This window comes from Zootoca vivipara, chromosome 1, assembly GCF_963506605.1.
Source record: "Zootoca vivipara chromosome 1, rZooViv1.1, whole genome shotgun sequence".
Classification (NCBI taxonomy): Eukaryota; Metazoa; Chordata; class Lepidosauria; order Squamata; family Lacertidae; genus Zootoca; species Zootoca vivipara.
In genome coordinates, this window is record NC_083276.1 from 21660388 (window position 1) to 21681051 (window position 20664).

Genomic DNA, 20664 nt, shown 5'->3' on the forward strand with positions numbered 1-20664 from the left:
CAGTTAATAACAATGTAATCACATGCCATAAAGCGCCCACCCCACCCTGCAAATCACTTCTCGTCAATCCACACAAGGATCCTGACTTCTATGGATGAATACAGAATTCATTAATATTTGCAGAGAGTTCCAATTTTTTGATAAACTTTTGATAGGCCCTAGCACAAAACCTGTGATGTAGCAGTGGCAGGTACAACTATGAAACATGCATCTAAGGCTGTTATTTCTCTCTCAAACATCTCTGCAATAGAATTTTAATCCTAATTTTAAGGATATGTACTATTTATCCCCTTTTTTTCCAGCCTGTGTGGGGAACCTGTTGCCTCCTAGGTTTTGCTCTACTACAACTCCCATCACTGGGACTGATGGGGGTTGTGGTTCAGCAACTTCTGGAGGGCAACTGTGTAGCAGTCTTATAGTGTACAGTGCAATCCTGCTTGTGTCTACTCAGGAGTAAACCATATTGAGCCCAATGATACTCCCAGTGTGGCCCTGACATTCCAGTGAATATATATACATTGAAGTGGATCAAAATGCTCACTGGAAGGACAGATCCTGAAGCTGAGGCTCCAATACTTTGGCCACCTCATGAGAAGAGAAGACTCGCTGGAAAAGACTCTGATGTTGGGAAAGATGGAGGGCACAAGGAGAAGGGGACGACAGAGGACGAGATGTTTGGACAGTGTTCTCAAAGCTACCAACAGTCTGACCAAACTGTGGGAGGCAGTGGAAGACAGGAGTGCCTGGCGTGCTATGGCCCATGGGGTCACGAACGACTAAACAATAACAAGGGATCAAAATGTTGCTACTAATGCCCTTTCGAACACACTGGGCTTTTGTTTTTGAAAAGCAAAAAAAGAGCTGTGCAGCTGTCAAGGAAGGAGGAAAATAGTGGATAGAAATGAAAAGGGCAGCAGCTGGTGTGAGTCTAGTAGTCAGGCTTTTAGGGTTAAATATATATAAAGGATAAGGCTGTTGGGAACTCAAGGCTCTCTCTCCCACCCCAACTCGAACTGTTACTCTCTACTATGATCGAAATAAATAAATTGTCCTTAGAGACCAACTAAGTTTGTTCTGGGTATAAGCTTTCGTGTGCATGCACACTATGATGGCGCTGACCCATCGACTGAGCAAGATCAATTTTTTGAGGGGCACGTCAGGGTTATTTCAAAGCACGGCGTCGAAAGGGAATCTCTCTTCTATACGCTTCTCTTCCACCGCACTTTACTGTCTCCCCCCCTTTCAATCGGAACCGGAAGTGAAGACTACCCGGGTTAGCCACGAGCGTTCTCTGCCCCTCGCGTACCTCTTTGGGGCGATTGTTGCGTTCATAGAGATAGGTGGCGGCGTGGGGGAGAGGGAAGCCCAGCCTATGGGGAGGGAGCGGTATCCACGGCGATTGGCCGCAGCGGGTCACGGGGTGAAGCTTGGATTGGCTGGGCGTACATCATGTGGTGTGGAGGCGGCGGCGGCGGCTGTGGTGGGAGACAAATAAACATGGAGGCCATCTTCCACGAGAGGGTAAGCGGAGCGAGCGGTCCTGCGGCTCCCAGAGTGACGGCGGAGGCGGGGGGCCTTTGGGGGAAACGGGAGAGGCTTTCCTGAGGGAGAGGCCTGCCTGCAAAGAGAGGGGAGGTCGAGGGGGAAGCCGCGTGGCTTCGGATCTTTGCTGTTCCAGGGGCTGCATTGGAAGCCTCCTGGGGAAGCCTCTCCGCTTGAGCACAAGTTTATGGACTTTCTGTTTTGTGAGGGGCGACGGGGGGCCTCGTTTTGGGACGCTTCAGTGACACTTAGTGGGGGTCAGGTTAAGCAGAAGAGTTCCCTAATCCGCAGACCCTCCTCAAGGGTCCCTATTTTCCAGGGACACTCAGTCCCGGATTTACAGAAGCCGTCCTGGTTTCTGATTTGATTCAGGAATGTCCCGCTTTTCCTTAGAGCGTCCCTATTTTCATCGGAGAAATGTTGGAGGTATGGAGTTATCCGACCCCCCGACCCCCCAGCCGTCTGAAGGCAATCTTGTATAGGGAAGTGGGTTTTTTATTTTAAGGTTTAATTATGTTTTTATATATGTTGGAAGCAGCCCAGAGTGGTTGGGGCAACCCAGTCAGATGTGTGGGGTATAAATAGTGAAATTATCATCATGGAATGGGACGTCTCTATTTTCAGCCGTAAAATGTTGGCGGGGATGAATCAATCCTAATTGCTTTTATGGCCTCTACTCTTAGTAATAGTAGTAGTAGTAGTAGTAGTAGTAGTAATAATAATAATAATAATTTTTATACCCCGCCCATCTGGCTGGGTTTCCCCAGCCACTATTTTTCTATACTATCGTTGTGTCCTATTGCTTGAAAGGTGAGAATGTTTAGAGAGAGAGATTTTCGAGATCACCCTTGTGTACCCAACCCTGGTATTTGTTAGAGGAAGGGTGATCTCAAAAGTCTGAAAACAATAATGAAGTAAACTCTTGTCCTCCGCCTTTTTCTACTGACAGGATACTAACGATCATTGGAAACGGCTAACACCCCCCCCCCCCCGTTAAAGCATGTTCATCTAATTGTAAGCAGGGTGGCACAGAGGGGTGTTTTTCTTTTTGTTCCTGGCTGGTGGGGCAAGTGCGAGGCAACTAACCCTGCTGATAGTGGCAGTGAGTACAAAATAGGGAAGTGGTGGTTCAGCTATAAGGACGAGGGTGAGTCACAATCCTAGTTTGAAGGGCGCTGCTTAGTTCAAAACATTGTCCGCTCCACTGACACCTGTATAATGTATCTTTTCTGTGCCTTAGGTACTTTACTTGTACAGAATTAAATATTTTTTTCTGTCCTAAACATATGACCAGCCTGCTATTTTGAAAACATGTGATTTTTTCAATACTTTGATAATAGTGTTGCACATGATAACATGACTTTCTTTTCTTTTGGCACAACTTTTTTCATCCTTCATTTTTTCATGATATCTACTAGTGATAAGGCAAACATGCTTGCCTCTAAGGTGCAGTCACCTTATCAATTTATTAGCAAGTGTGATATATCCTAGTCACTCCTGCATTTCACTTCTGGTATAACATAACTTGATTAGCTTCAAGAGTATATTGCATTGCTTGTGTTAATTGACTGGAAATAATTCACCACATTCATATCCTGTCCTTGCTCCAAGAAGTTCTTTGTACCGTTCATAGGCTAACTAATTTGATCTCTTACAACAAGCTTGTAAGGTAGTTCAGATTGAAATGATGTGACTTGTTCAGGACTGAGACAAATTTAAAGCAAATTTATTTTTCTAGTCAAACACTCTGTGTGACACCCCATTAAGTGGAAACTGGACTAGATGCCACTTGATATTCCTTCCAGGCCTTAAACTTTATTAATATTCTCATAAAGTAACTCCCCCTCCAAGGTTTTGGGTACAGTTTAATAGATTATAGCAAACATAGGTGGAAAACACTTCTGTACACAATGAGGTTACTCAGGACCCCCTTCTACAGCTGTAGTCTCTTATGCCTTCAAAAAAGCAGCTCCAGAGCATTTGTCCAGTTTGACAGTGTGAGAAGCAAATTGAGCTCCATGTTAATGATAAAAAGTTCTTCAGAAAAGATTCCATTTCTATGAAAAGAAAAGAAAAACTTTGTATGAAATGTTTTCAGAAATTTAAATGCAGAGCTCATGTTCTATTTTCTAAAGTAAGAATACACAGGGATATAGAAGCCTTTTAGCTAAATCAGTTATGATTGCATAAAGGCACAAATATAATTATATGTCTCAAAGATAAATCATCCTACACACATTCTTTCTGACAAAACATTGTGCACACCCTATTTCTTCATCTTCTAAGCTGGAATGTGACATTGTCGTTCATTGCAAAGCAGCCCTATATACAGGCTGAATGAAAATGTTCTGTCATCAATACTTTTCTTGAAATTAGGAAGTTTTTGCTACTTCATTTTGAACTCAATAGTATGATTGAGCAATTGATGCCTGGAAGATTCAGTCAAGTCACCACTGGCCTCCTATTTGTCCCTTAGTATAGCCCTGAGCCAAGGACTGTTCTCCCATCCCCAGAATTACATATGCCTTTTAGCCACTTGCTCCCATGCAAGTGAAGAAATGGGGAAATGGGCTCTTTAATACCTTATTCAGCTGTGAACCACAATAAGTTCTCTGTCCTCATTATATAAATCCCTCTGTTTGCCTGTGAGTAGTTTGTGCATGGTGGGGAGCTGCTTAGTTTTCTTGCCTCTGTTCGTGGTCACACTTGGAGTGCAGTCTGATACATATTTATCCTGAAGTAAGCCCAACCATGGTTAGTAATGCTTGTTCTCATGTAGATTGCGGTCTTAGTACGGGAGGTGGTGATGATTACAGTGGTACCTCGGTTTACGAACTTAATCCGTTCCGGAAGTCGGTTCTTAAACCAAAGCCGTTCTTAAACCGAGGTGCGCCTTCCCTAATGAGGCGTCCCGCCACTGGTGTCCTTCCACCGTTTGGCTTCCGTTTGCAAACCAAGGTAAAGTTCGCTAACCGGAACACTACTTCCAGTTTTGCGGAGTTCGTGTACCAAATAGTTTGTAAACAGGGCTGTTCTTAAACCAAGGTACCACTGTATTTACGGTATTTTTTTTCAGTTTTCTGTTGTGAGCAGCAGAAGTGATTGAAGCATGGCAATCCCTGGAATATTTGAGTGATTGTATTAAAGCTTCTGTTGCTTTTCCTGCTGAGGAGGATTGGGTTAGAAAGCAAGCAACTAATTTAACTATATTCCACTATTTAGTCAAAATAGCTTGCAAGCCATTAAAAAGATGGTGGTGGAAGGATACTTGAGTATACCAGTCCCTTCTGGCACCTGATGGTCCACATGCCAGGTTTTCCCCTGCAGAGGCAGGGATAAGAAGGAGCTGCAAATGGATTTGGGCTGGCTGAAAGTATTGCTTGGGTGGGTAGAGGTAATGTTGCTGACCCTTCAGTCTTCGGTTGAAAATATGACAAAAGATTGCTGACCCAAAGACTTAAATATTTTTGTATCCTGTGACTATTAGCATAATTGGCATTGGGAAGTTCAATCAAGTATGACAACCACATTGAAGAAGAGCGAAAATTCCAATCCCATATATTTATGAATAGATGTGTGCCTGACAATGTTAACTGCTGTTCACATGCCTGCTGACATTTGGCACTACAGCAGTCCTTGATGGAGTTGTACCTCAGTCTGCCTAATAGGAGACCAAATTATTAAAAATACTTTTTTCAATAGCTTTTCCTGTCCATTTTCTCTTCATTTGGAGCAGTGGTAAACTTTATTATATAATACAGTTGATGTGTATATTTTGTCACAGAATCCAATATGTGCAACACTGTTATGCATGGCCTAGTTTGCTAGCAGCTGCACAGTAAATATGTGGGATTGATAGGCCAAGAGAAGAGAGGCCTAAAGAGGCAATTCAAAAACGTGCAAGTGATTGGGACTGGGTTTCTGCTGTTGCACAATTTTTGTGACGTACCTTTGCATGGATTTCAGTTGCTGGATAATGCTTCTATAATAAAAATGGAAATGACTTAAAAGCTCTTGAAGAAATTGGAAAATGGTTTGTTCAACTTTGTCTCTATACCTGTCCATTTCGCTGTCAAGAGAGGGAGAGCATTTCTCAAAGTGACAAAACAGAAGTCTTTTTAAAACACAACATTCCAGCTAAAGCAGTTGATGAGAAAAACAACTACCAGACTTTTAGAGGACATCTGAAGGCAGCCCTGTTTAGGGAAGCTTTTAATGTTTAATAAATTATTGTATTTTAATATTTCTGTTGGAAGCCGCCCAGAGTGGCTGAGGAAACCCAGGCAGATGAGTGGGGTATAAATAATAAATTATTATTATTATTATGCTGATTATTAATGGAGAATTCTCAATTCCTTAGGTGTAACTTGAGTTAATACCTTTCAGTACCTTCCAACGTAAAGCATAGTTGGTTTAAGATAACCCAAACTAGGTCTTTCATGAGGTCTGTACTGTACAAGGGGGAAGGCATTCAGGCCCAAACCTCATTTGAATACATGTGTTTACTGTCCTCAGGGCAATTTAAAGGGTCAGTGTGCTTATTGGTAGTCCATATTCACCAATCTTTCTTCAATAAAAAAAATCGGTCTCTAACCCTGGAACCAACATTAGCTCTCCTGGCCATTGGAAGGAGTTAGCAAAGCTAGCAGCTAGACTTAAATCACCAAACATTGGAGGTCTGCATTGGGTCGGGTCCATCAAGGAATGAATGGTTTAAGAGGATGTGAGGCATGGCCTTGTGTGAGCATTAACCCATCACAGGGGTTTTAAAAGGGGTTACAAAGCAGTACCATTTTTATGTTGTACACAGTACAGTCTCTGTTCATACACTTTATAAATAAAAATAGCACGTTCATAGACTCTTCCACCCATGACATATGCCTCTGTGTGATGAGACTACCTTATTGGTATGTGACTCTTACTTTCCAATTGCCGCTTCCTATTATTTCGCTGTTCCCGCAGGGGGGCAATGATAATAAACATTGTCTTATCTTATCTTTATTATTTACAGTGGTGCCTCGACTTACGAATTTAATCCGTTCCGAAAGCACCTACGTAGGTCGAAAAAGTGCCATTGGAAACACGATTTCCCATAGGAATGCATTGGAAATGGAAAATTCGTAAGTCGAAGCAACCCCACCTAAAAATTCATAAGTCGAAAAAACCCTGTCTAAAACCACCACGGTTTCCGTTCAGATGTCGAGAAATTCGTATACGTGTGACCATTTGCCCCACTCGCAAGTCGAAAAATTCGGTTGTCGAGTCGTTCGTAAGTCGAGGTACCACTGTATCTTGTCTGAATGTTGTTTTTGAAAGCTCAATGAACACGTCCTTTAAAAAAACCCAGCATTTGAACAATGAAACCATGGCAAGACATTGTAATGTTTATTGTGGCGTTCTTTTCTTTTCTTACATTTCCATTCGTTAGCAAGAAGGCTCCCTGTGTGCCCAGCATTGCTTGAATAACTTACTACAAGGGGAATATTTCACTCCTGTAGAACTGTCTTCTATTGCACAGCAACTGGATGAAGAAGAGCGAATAAGGATGGCAGAAGGAGGACTTTCTAGTGAAGAATATCAAACATTTTTACAGGTAACAGCCTTTAAAACTCTTCAGATGACCTGGCATTAATTCACCAGCTTGTTTTATGCAAATTTAATATGCTTAAAATGGGATGGGTCACCCAAATATATTTCCTGGGTACCTGTTTCATTTGCCTAGGGTGGTTTGCGGTTTACTAAAAATATATTTAAGCATGAATAAATTGTGAAGAATGGGCATAACTCATTCTCAGCTTCTGGTTTTTTTTTCAGAAGCCTTTCTAGTAATATGGATTAATCACCTTCCCCCTTTTCCATTTGTTTTTGAACAGCAGCCTTCTGGAAATATGGATGACAGTGGCTTCTTCTCTATTCAAGTAAGCATTCTCCTTGTAGTCTCCCTTCTTAAAAAAAGTAAAATGTTTACATTTTGAAAATGCAGTGTGTTTTAGTGAGAGTTCAATCTATGTTCACATTTTTGAGCCTGTTTAGGAGACAGTTCAGATCCCTGTGGCTGCAACCCTACAGATAATTTAGATCTTTATATGCCACTAATTTTTCAGTAACATTTAGGCAGCCTTATAGTTTTTATAGACGTTTCCTTTAAATCAGAAGTCTTCTATGTACTTGGGGTTAGTGGCTTACATGTATCTTCCAAAGTGGCAAAAGCATTAAAGTGGTGAATGATTCTTTTATTACACAATTGAAATATGCAGTTATACAATTTCATTTTGTTTGGTCATGTGAGATAATTCCCTTCAATTTGTGCTCTTGGTAAATAGATCAGCCCATGGGTCCTCTAAGGCTTATATTTAATGGAAATATTTCTTCGTTTTTCTGAACGGTGCAGCAAGAAAGTGATAATTGCAGCTCCATGTTGTGCAAGGCCTATCTAACAGTTTTAGTGTTTACACTGATGTTTCCTGAATCAGGCATGCAAAATGTGAAAGATGTGTTGATACACACACACACTGAAGAATCACTTCTCTTGTTTGAATTGTAAGCTGTTTCATGGGTATCTTAGACTAAAAGATGGACTATATATTTAGTAATTAACTTGTGCCAAGAAAATATTGAGTAAATAACTAAGGCCAGGAGCTTCAGATCCATTTACATAACTGTGTGAGAGCTCCACACTTCACACGTATGCTACAGAAAACACCAGTGTTAAAAAAGTAGAAGAAAGAAAGAAATCCTTGAAACTGGCAGACTTGCAATTACAATTTGCAACTTATAATTCTGCTTTGCTTTAAATAGTATTCCTCTTGTACAGGGTGTCTGAGGCGAATTGTCTCTGTGATTTCCCAACTGCTTTAAAAAGTGTGTGCCAAAAACTGTATTTTGAACTGAAAATGTAAAATCAAATGTATTTGACATTCTTCAAAAACGTGCAGAAAGTATTTTGGGAAGGTCTCAATAGTAATTCTGGATAGTATACCTCTTGTGCAAATATCCTGAACTGCTTAGAACATGGTTGGTATTTGTTTTGTATCTTAGAGCATACAAAAGACAAAGGGATCGCCACCATCTTGCAGTAAAAAAAATTGTGGTTATGGAGCTAGCTGAATTAGGCAAATCGCCTCTCAATAGCTTGCCAACATACAGTTCAGGCAATTGGCATAAATGAAGTGCAAAACAAAACAAAGTGACAATTGTATAGCTGTTTATAACACCAGTTCAGGAGTTTTATGCCTTTTGAGAATTTCCTCATCAAATTGTGTATTCGTTATTCACCCTTAAATGTATTATATATGTGGTCTGCTGAATGTAGATTCATGAAGGTTAACTTTTGAATTTTCTCACCCCAGTGGTTTCCTTTTAATAAAACTTAATTTTTTTTCAGTCCCAGCTTTGTGAAAACAATATATTTGTTTTTATAGTGGCTAAAATGGTTGCATTGCTTAAATTTTATAACTGACTGGTTTGTCTCATGAAAAGTGCTGTTTTTTGACAGGTTATAAGCAATGCCTTGAAAGTTTGGGGTTTAGAACTAATCCTCTTCAACAGCCCAGAGTATCAGAGGCTCGGGATCGACCCTATGTAAGAATTTCTTTTTAGCTCCCTGCTTCCATTATACAAAAAAAATGCAAGAAAAAGAAACCCTATCATTTTCCTCAGAGTTCCTTTTGAAAATTAGTGTATCAAGTTCTGGTTTTATCCCTCAGCATTTTCTTTTTCATATTATTGAGGCCTTACATGTCCATTTGTCCTCTGAGCCTTCATGACATCTCAGTATCTGTGGCGTCACAGAATGCTGACTTTGAATGGTATGTGGCATCATATCTGCTTTATGACATCATGGTGTGTGTCTTATTAATATATATGCTTTATATATACAAAATATCATCAAAAGAGTGCTATCTGAATACTCTGAACCATCAAAATATTTAAATGATCAAATATCTGATTGAAATTATAGCTGAAATTAATAAAATGCTTAAAATACAAAAATGGTGACACCAGTGATAGCAAAAAAAAACCCTTTAAAATACGAGCTCTAGTAATTCTTTGTATACGTTGTGTTTTTCTTCTTTTAGAAATGAAAGATCTTTTATTTGTAACTATAAGGAACACTGGTTTACAGTTCGAAAATTAGGAAAACAGGTGACATTCTATTTTTTTCTTGTTTAAAAATTAACGTCAAGCTTGGGTGTCAGAAGAATGTTGCTTTTGGGACCAAGTATTGTAATTGCATATTTGACAGCCTAAGACTGTAATTGAATAACATTCACAGCTGTTTACTTGCATCACAGAACAACCATGTAGTTTGGCATAAATGTGCATAAGGGCAGCATCCCAACAACATTCCAGCCTTTGGGCCACAGTTCTTTAAGTCTCCTTTCAAATCAATTGCATGACGGCATCTACCAATACTGGGAGGAGTGGGGAGATGATTGTATTGTTGATTTCTTTAAAAAAAGCGAGAATGGGGGAGCACTTCAGTGTTTGACAGCGGCTGCACAGCATGCAAAGAACTAAATGAAATGAGATAGAGTTTAAAAATAAATAAATTAAGCAACCCACTTAAAAAACAACAACAACTTATCCTGTGAGGAGACAGGGCTAGTATTTGCCACTTAAAAATAAGAGAGAATAAAAATAAGATAATCTGGCATGTTGAAGAGCTGTTGCTCATCCTCCATGTCACAAGTTACATAAAATAATATGCTCCAAATAGTGTGGCAACTACATTCCACGAGGCAGTTACAGTCTTAATGTGTTCTCTGTGGACAGAACAACATTTGGGGAGGGGGGTACAAATTGTTATACCTTGAGTGTTCATGAACACAGGGCGTTCGCAGCAGAAGCATGAGATATTTGGACTGCCTTCAATAAATGAACAAAGACTGCACGTTTAGTTGGGCATTTATGTAAAACTGTATCCCGATTCATATAAAAAATTCATTAAAAATTTGATGGCAGGTGCTGTACACCAACAAACGTTAGATACAGGCCCTGTCTTCAGTCTGTCAGACAAAAAAGGCAAGATGAACAAATGAGGGGAACAATCAGTTCAATAGTGCCAGAACACAGTGTTGGGGTTGCTAAAAATGAACTCCTAGAACACTTTTAGTCACCTATTGACATCTCCTGCTCTAGTTGGTAGGTGCCTGTTGTGCTGCTCATTTCTTCTGAGGTCTAGGCGAACAGCCAAATCATGCTACATAGAATCATAGAATTGCAGGGTTAGAAGACACCCCAAGGGGTCATCTAGTGCAACCCCTGCAGTGCAGGAATCTCAGCTAAAGCATCCTTGACAGATCACATGAGCGTTTTGGCTGACGTAATCAAAACTCTAGAATGTATGGGTGAACTGTGCCCAAGCTAGGAGATGGGGCATTGCAAAGAATGAGGCATGACAGTTTCCAGAACATAAAGTGTTTTGGAGACGTAAAAATGCACCCTATATCAGTTCAGTCAAAGGATGTTCTAGGTTGAAAGTTTAGTTGTGGCAATGAAATTTAATGTTAAATTAATTGCTAATAGGTTATACCTTGGAAGTACCCAAATTCCACAGCTTTCTTAGTTAGATGCTATTTTGTGACTGGTGTCCAGTTTTCTCTGCCTTTTATACGCTGTTAAGAAACGATGTATGTAACACATAAGGCAATATTAGCTCCTATAAATAACAACACTCCAAACCTTCTTTTCTCACACTGCTCTAAGCCAATATGCAGAGAGGACTATTACCAGAATACATCTTGATATGGTGCTTTAGAAGTAAAGCAAAGCCATGGTTTGATGTTAAGAGAAGGAGCAGGACCAAGCCTCAGGCTCACAGGTTTCGTCTTTGTGTGTGTATCAGGTTTCGCAATATTTGATTCGGATTTCTGACAAACCAAAGATTTGCTAATGGTTTGATGGGTTCAAACAAAATGGCATGCCATGATTGACAGTTTCTGATCTCTGTGCTTCTACCTGCTCATTCTTCCAATTCAAAACCAGTTTTTGTCACTAAGGCTGAATGCCCCCCCCCCCATCTATTCAGTAAAGCTGACACCTCTGTGATATTAAAGCATTGCAGCTGATTTCTCTGTGGGTTGTCTATTCAGTACACTAGTCCCCTAACCTGCAGATTGATCAGTGTTCCTAGACAGAAGCAACCAGAGTTGTTGTATGGTACAGTGGTACCTCTGGTTATGAACTTAATTCGTTCTGGAGGTCCGTTCTTAACCTGAATCCGTTCTTAACCTGAGGTACCACTTTAGCTAATGGGGCCTCCCGCTGCTGCTGCACTGCCGCAACGCGATTTCTGTTCTCATGCTGACGTAAAGTTCTTAACCCGAAGTACTACTTCCGTGTTAGCGGAGTCTGTAACCTGAAGTGTCTGTAACCCGAGGTGCTTGTAACCCGTGGTACCACTGTATTTCTGATGCAGTGGTTGCTAATTGTTAATGTAGTTTCTCTTTGGCCATAGAAACTTCTGCACCAGAAACAGCAATGTGCACAGTTCTCTCCCATGCATAGATGGCACTTCCTTTGAGCCTAGCCTAGATCCACCACCCGATTAAATGCTAAAGCTCCCACTGCAGGTCACCCATAAACTTTGGAGGCGACAGGAGTTTTGACCAATTCAGAAGTTATATCCAAGCATCAGTTTAGCTTTATTCAGATAATTACTTTTCAGTTTTTTTTATTAGGCTATAGTGGCAACCCTACTGAAATTTCAGATGAAGCAGGCAATAAGCAGTACTCAGTTCATTCACTCATGCTTGAAAGTTATGTGTATTCATAGCAATTACATATAGAGCAGACAGGTGTTTGCCATGTACAAAAATAAATGGACTAAATCACATGTTAACTACTTTTATTTGAAATCTTTTTTTCTAAAATTACAGTGGTTCAACTTGAATTCTCTCTTGACGGGTCCAGAACTAATATCTGATACTTATCTTGCACTTTTCCTGGCCCAGTTACAACAGGAAGGTAATGCTAACTTTGAAATATTGAGCCCTGTTATTTGAAAGCAAGAGTAAAATTCAAAGGCCAACCAATGATGTTCATGCAAGAAGTCTGTCTTCCTTAATTTTATGAATAAAACAATGACATCCACTAAGTGTACTAGTTAAAATGAAGGGAAGACAGGATGCAAAATACTGGCAAATGACAGTTTTATTCTCTTCCCTATTCCTCCTCTTTTTTCCCCCTTTGTACTGTTTCTTGATAAGTTATGGTCTCTCATATTTGGGCTACTTGCTTTTACTATTTTCAGGCTATTCAATATTTGTGGTAAAGGGTGACCTTCCAGATTGTGAGGCTGACCAGTTACTGCAAATGGTTCGGGTGCAGCAGATGCAGCGGCCAAAATTGATTGGGGAAGAGACACTGCAATCAAGAGATCAGAGGTAAGGTAAATAAAAACTTGTATTTTAATCAGTGTTGAGTGTTGGCAGTGAGTAACATTGAACTCTGAAAGTAAGCAAAGAAATACAGTAAGAGGTAACAACTACCCTTGTGTAGCAGGAGCGAGAGTAATTCGAAACATCTTTCTCTCTGTCTGCTTTTATCTGCAAAACTCTTTTGTGTAGGCTAGAGATGAACTCCGTAGCTTCCTTGTCCCTGAGTGTTCACTTGCCACTTCTTCCGACTTAGTGGCTGTTGTCCTCCACTCCACACAATACTAAGTAGGACATATATTTCCCTATGCCAGCTTATCAGTGGGAAGGTTGTATAAGAACAATAAAAGGTACAGGCAGCCCCCCATTGACGTGTGTTCAATATGTGTCTGACCATGTATATGCGCATCGCACCAAACTCAGAAGTAACCCAGAAACGTAATAAAAGCCGCCCCTAAGAAGGTGGAATGGGGGCAGAGTAGGTAGCGGGGGCAGAACGGGGTGTTTGCAGGCTTTTTCAATTACACCCCTTTTCATGGAAGTGTGCTATGACGTAGAACACAACCCCCACACAAATCAGGGGTTGCCTATATATCAAATTTGGAATTACAAGTTTTACGTTATGTCTGTATAGTGCACTGCTGGGGGGGTGGGGAAAACTTCATTTGTATAGAAACTCTAAAGAGCATGCTTCCCTAGGTTTATAGCTATCCATCTGAATGCAAATCTACCAAGGGTTCCAAGCAAAGAGGGCTGTTCCAAAGAGCCCACCCATGATGATATTCACCATCTTTCCTCCTGCCACACCTCTGTTGAAAGGCATCCTCAGTTATTAGATTCATACAAGTATATTCTGTATCTTAAGTCAGCACATCATTTTGAGCTCTGGTTACCTGTTTTGCAGCTTTCCAGAATGGCAAAACAACCCTTGTCTCTGACTACATAAATGCCACTACATGAATGCTAGCTATCACTATGATGGAGAAAACCTAACTCAGTTAACCAAAGTGTAGTGCAGTTTAATAGGTGTGTGGCAACACTGCCTAACTTGGTGGAGGAAGTGCCTCCCTCTTCCAGAATTATAGACGTGAAGAAAACCCCATTCCCTGTTATCCTCTATTATGTTCCGGGCTAGAGCTGGGAATTCAGCTTGAGAGTTATTTTGATACTTAGCATGCTTTTGTTCAAAGTAGCTCCATCAGATTCTTCATGTTGTTTTCTACTCTTTCTACTGTTGTATGTGCTATGTGGGGTGGGGTGGGGGAATCGATAAGTTTGAATCTTTTTTTAAAAAGAACTTACATGTTTTTTCCACTGCTTTGAAAATGTTGTATAACTTGAAATCATTGACATTAGAGTGAAGCCATTTTTAACTTTGTAATCCTTGCAGGGTACAAAAAACAGACCTCGAACCAGCTGTAGATGTTAATCCTCCCTTCGATGGTACAGGCATGTTAGATGAAGATGAAGAGAATTTCCAAAAAGCACTTGCTCTCAGCAGACAGGAAATAGATATGGAGGATGAAGAAGCAGATCTCCGTAGGGCCATTCAACTTAGTATGCAAGGTAAGAAGCACTTTTAGTTTGCTGCCCCTGGAATGCCCACCTCCCTGTAGGCCCAGCTGTCACCATCCTTTTTAACAGGCAAGACTTTTTTATTCTCTGAAGACTTTCAGTGGGTTACAGAATCATAGAGTTGGAAGAGACCACAAGGGCCATCCAGTCCAACCCCCTGCCAAGCAGGGGATTGGTGGTGGGGTTTTTTATATATACTGCTACTTTTTTTAGGAGGAATTTGGATTATTAACCACTGAAAAACTGTAAATAGAAGAGTAGAAAATTAAAATCATTTCGAATTCAATCTGCTCTATCCCAGTAATGGTGTGTGTGCATGTTTGAATTTTAGGAGGCGGCCTTAGAAGTGGTTTCCCAGATTCTTGCACACAAAGCGTCCCACATTCATCTGCAACAAGCCACTCTGAATCCCTTACATCAGAAGAGCTGCGGCGGAGAAGACAGTCCTATTTTGAAAAGTAATGTAGAGACTGCAAAGTGGGATTTGTTCGTAGCAGTCCCAGAAGTATTTCATTACTTGGCCATTGCATTAAGTAATACCAGTGTTTTACTGGTATCTGTAACTCCCTCTCCTTGGCCTCATCACATTTGATTGATTTAAGATCAGTTAATTTATTGAAGACTATTTTCACATCAGTGGTTGTCTAGTAAATGCTTCCTCAATTCTGTAGATGTCTTGATTACTTTGTAAAAACATTCAGGTGGGTAGCTGTGTTCGTCTCCTGCAGCAAAAATAACAGCTTGTTGCTTTTGATTCATTTTATTCTTGGTTGTGGCACAGGATTGGGCTAGGTTTTTCTGTCCTGCCTAATAAATATTTTAGAATTGGGTAGATTTTTTTAAAAAATGTATATAATTGACTGTCAAAAAAAAGCACTGCTACAACTCATCACTCTTGTTAGGTCAGTACTTTACAATCTTAGCACAAATACTGTTCCATTACTGAAAAGGGAAATGAAGCAAACCAAGGGTTTGCATCCGATGTCACACAAGCAGAATTCTGTTCCGAAAGAACCCCCCCAAGGCCTGGGGCAGTTGGAGGGGGGGGGAGCAGGGGGAGGATGGGAAGAAGATGTCCTGTTGCACAAGCAGAGGTCTGCGAATGGGAAATCGGTTCCACTCAGGCAACAGCAGTGAATGAAACTCTTAAAGCCAAGATGGGAATGCAATGAACAACGCAGGTAGCAGGCCTTTATAACATTGCCAAAGGCAGATCTTGCTGTGAATGTTATTTAAACTGGTATGTATGTGAATAAATATTTACCCTTACTTTACAACATCACAGAACTTGTTTAGTCAAAATTAGAACTGCATATTTATGGTAGATTCCACTTTTAAAACTATTATTGACTGTTCTAGACAGCAGCAGTTGCATCAGCAAGTTCACAACCCGGGTTTCCACGCTGCACCAGTTACAAATTCAAATACACTGGTCACTGATCCAGGTATTACTTTTCTTCTATCATATTACCATATATGTGTTACCTTACTGTTCTGCCTACTGTTTTCTACATGATGTTTTCAGATGTCAAGGGGAAAAAAACAATTATCTGACTTTTAGAAAACATCTGAAGGCAGCCCTGTTTAGGGAAGTTTTTAATGTTTGATGTTTTATTGTGTTTTTACTATTCTGCTGGGAGGTGTCCAGAGTGGCCAGATGGGTAGGGTATAATAATAATAATCATCATCATCATCATCATCCTGTTAATGAAGCTAGGATCTTTCTAACTTGGTGGGTCATCATTTCAGTCTTGACTTGGGAAGATTTGGTATGGCTATCTGTATAGTTTAGCACAGGGGTCTCCAAACTTACAGGGCTTCAGGCCAGTGCCTGCAGCGCCGATTGTGTGGCGGGGGGCTGGAGGGTACACACACGCTATTTCCAGCGCACTTCCGGGTCGCAGGAGCACCAGAAATAGCTTGTGTGCATGCGCACGGGCCTCCTCCGACCCGGAAGTGCACTGGAAATGACGCTTGTGCATGTGCGCAAGGTATTTCCGGTGCTCCTGCGACCCGGAAGTGGACAGCCTTGCAACGCCACACCATGCTGGTAAGAGCGGGCGGCAGCTGCCGCCTCAGGCCATAGCTGGCCCATGGGCCATAGTCTGGGGATGCCTGGTTTAGCAGGTGAATGAATGATACGGTGCATGTTTGTGTATTTTCTACTAACTGTCTAGCCTCATGATTCAGTCAATCAAGAGGCAATCTAGAGCAGGCTTCCCCAAACCTCGGCCCTCCAGATGTTTTGAATTCATGGGAGTTGTAGGCCAAAACATCTGGAGGGCCACAGTTTGGGGATGCCTGATCTGGAGCAATGACTAACTCATCATTAGCCATGACTGCACGTGCACCTATAAAGAATACAAAAAAGGAGAAACTTGCAGAACTGAAGTTCTTCAGGAACAACCTACAGAGAATCAAAACTGTAAAAGACAACTACTGATGTGTAAACAAAATATTATTCAAACTGTTTGAAATCTTAAGAGATATATACAGTTGTACCACGGATGTTGAATGGACTCCCGGGACGGATTCCCTTCGTCCTGGGAGTCCATTCAACTTCCAAAACGTTCAGAAACCAAGGCGTGGCTTCCGATTCGGAACCCGCATAACCCGCCTTCACAAACTGGAACACTCACTTCCGGGTTTGCGGCGTTCTGGAGCCAAAATGTTTGACTCGCAAGGCGCTCGACGTCCGAGGTATGACTGTAGTTACCCAAAGAAACCATCATTTAAGACCAGCGTAACAAAGAAAACAATACAAATTGTTAGAACTACATTAACAAGCTCTTCAGTTCTGACATGCATTGATTACTAGTTGGCACTTTCTCCTCCTACCTTTTTTTGGGGGGGGGGGCGGGTTTGCAGCCATAAAACATAATGGGGTTGCTTACAGTATACTATCACCAGTGAAGGCCCAGAGTACCCCAGCCATACATGCTGTTTAATCTCCAGAGCAAGCAAGTCTGATTTCTTTCTTCATGCCACATTACAGGGAAGAAACTGATATGGAGCACTATTTTCTCCTTTCTTGGAATTCTCCATATTGTATTTGTTGGATCAAGACAAGTGCAAGTCATTATTGATCTGCTTGTTACATGCTCTAGTAGCCAGGATAACCCTTCAATCCCCACACTCTATCAGATGGGTGCATGCTGAAATTTTTTTAAAAACTCAACTGCTATTAAGATCTGAGCATTTTATCAGGGAAAAGGTATTATGAAGTCAGTAAAATCTAAAAAGAGAAATGACATATACATTTCCCCTTTTTATAGCTGTATTTTAGAACCTAATGCATTTTATCTTCTATTTTGCCAGGAGGTGATATGAGTGAAGAGGATATGCTTCAGGCAGCTATGAATATGTCCTTGGAAACTGTTAGAAACAGCTTGAACACAAAAGAAAAGAAATGACAAAAATTCCTAGTTTTATTTTATCAAAACACTAAATCCTGTATTAATCCTATGCGGGTGGTATAAAGGTAGGGTTCATTTCACTGATGTACCAAAGCAGGATATAGCCCTAAAACCTATGGGGCTGAGGATCAGAATTAAAAGGCAAATAAAAAAACAAAGTCTTCTCACCTCAAGGTTTTAGCTTCCCCATGCCACTAGTTCCATTCAAGATGGTAGATTTGCTGCACGTGAGCAAAAGGATTGTCAGTTTGTTCTAAAATCTCAATTCACCTTCCTGGTCCTTAGATGTTTAGGGTAAGTTAGTGATTCCTGCAAATAGTTGTATGGGGTAGGAGCCCTGTTCAGTTGTGGTGGTGTATTCTTGTGGGTTTCTGCACAGCGAAATCAACTGTACCCAGTTACACAGAGGTCCAGTCCTGAGGCTTTTCTGTTGGGATGCTAGCCAGCATTGGGTGACACTTGCAGCTTCATCAGCTCATGTACATGCCTTAAGGCATTCCAAACACCTCCTCTGTATTTTGGATATTTTAAGTCTATATAAATATAATTTGCCTTTCACTTCTGAAAGATATTTCTGTTACACAATTTAACAAAAAAGGAAAGTTGGCTTGTATTCCCAGTCCTTCCCATGCAAACTATTTTAATAGATGAAATTGAATAAAGTTCTTTTACCGGTATAAGAGAAGATGCAAAAAAAGGTCTGGTTCCAGAACTGAATCAAATAACCACATTTTGATTGTTTTAAGGACTGCAAGAGATACAAACTAACAAGCCCATCTTGCATCTTTTTCAACTGTAAATATTTTTTCCCTTTTTTGGAGGAGGAAAGGGAACATTTTCATTTGTTATACTCTTTCTGCTGAATTTTGGGCCGTTCTGCCCTCAATGCACTGTTTTAGCACTCCGTGATTCCCTGAACATTAGTTGAATAGCTGAAGTAACAAGTTGTGGAGCATATTTCAGAACCGGTTACTTTAATTCCTATTCTGTTGCATGGGAATTGTTTTCTGATCCCTCGTTTTATCCTTTCTCCCCATTCCTGTGTTTCTATACAAGTGTTAGACTGGATAAGCAAAAGGAACTGCCTTAAATTGAGTTAAACCATTGGTCTATTTAGTCCAGTACTGTCTCCTCTGACTGGCAGTGGGTTCTTCAAGGTCTCAAGCAGAGGTCTTTTCCATCCCTGCTACCTGAGTTTCTTTTAATTGGAGAAACTTGGGGTTAAACCTGGGACTTTCTGCATGCAAAGCATGTACTCTGCCGCTAAGCTAAGGCCTTCCCAGAATTCCAGGCTTCTTTTTTTAGGAGTAAAGAAGATAAGGAAACATTTTTATGCCATGACTTCAGTGCCACCTGTTAACGTGCATACCTGCTTTCTGAAATGAACCCTGCATGGTTACCTATGTGTTAAGAATGGATATTCATAAATGAATGTGTGTGGGTGTGTGTTCTATCAGATGTTAATGAATGTCCTCTACCTGTAAGATTTTTGCCACTTTTCATGAATGGCCTTTGTTCATGCACCTTACAGTTGTTGTTTTTCTATCGTCATGTCTGTTACTGAGGAAAATGGGGGAGCAAACTTAGAGCTATTTTTATTATTATTCTGTTAGTTGAGGTATACAAGAGTACTACGGGAGGATGACCACATTTGGCATTCTGTATTACAAAAAACAGTTTTAACATTTTTATTTTTATTTTATAAATGGTGCTTTAAGCATATATTATGTTTACATATATATCTTATGGCTATGGTCTTGGGATGTTTACAGTGTTCAGACTGTATACTCTGCTTAAACCATAGGCATTTGCCAGGTATACCAAGAAAAATATTGCAAAACCTAGTGTTAATTTCTTTTGATAATGTTTTCAAAATTAATTATATTATTGCACCATCTTGAAGTGTCATCCTTAGCTACTGAATGATAGATAACTGTATGCAAATATATGGTACGACAAAGGAATACATTACAAATAAGAACACTTGGATTTTGATAATGTTTGTTTACAACAGTGAGCTTTAGATACTTGGCTAGTTATAGAAGCTGAATCCCATTTATCTTACTTGCATGCTTCATGTTTTGTTGATCTCTCTAAAAACCATTGCATAAGTATGGATAATGGGATTTGGCCCTGAGGGTAAGCATTGCTTTTAAGAATGCAGGTAGCTTTACCATTTCCATAAACTTAAGGCAACACTGTTTTGCGCTACACAATTTACTTGATTTATTAACAGGAAGAAATTAGCTTGCCAAACTTAATGCACAGTCATTGTTTTTAAAAGCTGTCTGCTTTGATTTTTTTGTTTTTGCTTTTAAGGTATTACTTGAAAACAAATATGTGAATGGATTCATATAAAACATGAAATCATACCAGTCTGTAAAAATGATTTTTTTTCCTTTGTACTTTTCCAATAAATCGTGTTCTTTTGAACAAGTTGAATCTGGTGGAATTTAGGGCCACTTTTTTCAAGATACTTTTACTTGAGTGCATATATCCCAAGAACAAATTACTGTATATACATGGACCACATCAATTATGGAAGGTGTGTAGAGGTTTCTAAATCTACCTTTCATTTAGAATACACCAGAGATGGAGGTCTGTTGTTGCATAATTTATACTGTGGTTCAAACTTACGCACCTTACAAAATGAATGCTGTACATGAATTTGTGTAGCCTTTAGTTATTTTGAAACACAAGACTTCTTTATATGGAAACAAGACTTGCAAAAACTAGCTTTAAAATGCTTTTGA

At 40.3% G+C, this 20664-nt stretch overlaps 1 protein-coding gene across 7 annotated transcripts; it reads left to right on the forward strand.

Annotated features, from left to right (window-relative positions):
* The first annotated feature begins 1466 nt into the window (after window positions 1-1466).
* On the forward strand, window positions 1467-20358 carry ATXN3 (ataxin 3). Of its 7 annotated transcripts, none has more exons than XM_035107304.2 (11): window positions 1467-1521; window positions 6975-7135; window positions 7416-7460; window positions 9038-9123; window positions 9621-9687; window positions 12423-12510; window positions 12797-12929; window positions 14311-14486; window positions 14827-14953; window positions 15855-15940; window positions 17814-20358. In XM_035107304.2, exons 2-11 carry the CDS (start codon window positions 7088-7090, stop codon window positions 17906-17908), a joined length of 951 nt encoding a protein of 316 aa, XP_034963195.1. In that variant the 5' UTR covers window positions 1467-1521; window positions 6975-7087; the 3' UTR covers window positions 17909-20358. The 7 variants fall into 7 exon arrangements, 5 of the variants coding, with proteins under 5 accessions (XP_034963195.1, XP_034963176.1, XP_034963187.1 ...); XM_035107285.2 differs by having other exon boundaries at window positions 1471-1521; window positions 6971-7135; XM_035107296.2 differs by having other exon boundaries at window positions 1471-1521; window positions 6971-7135; window positions 7419-7460.
* Window positions 20359-20664: the final 306 nt, after the last annotated feature.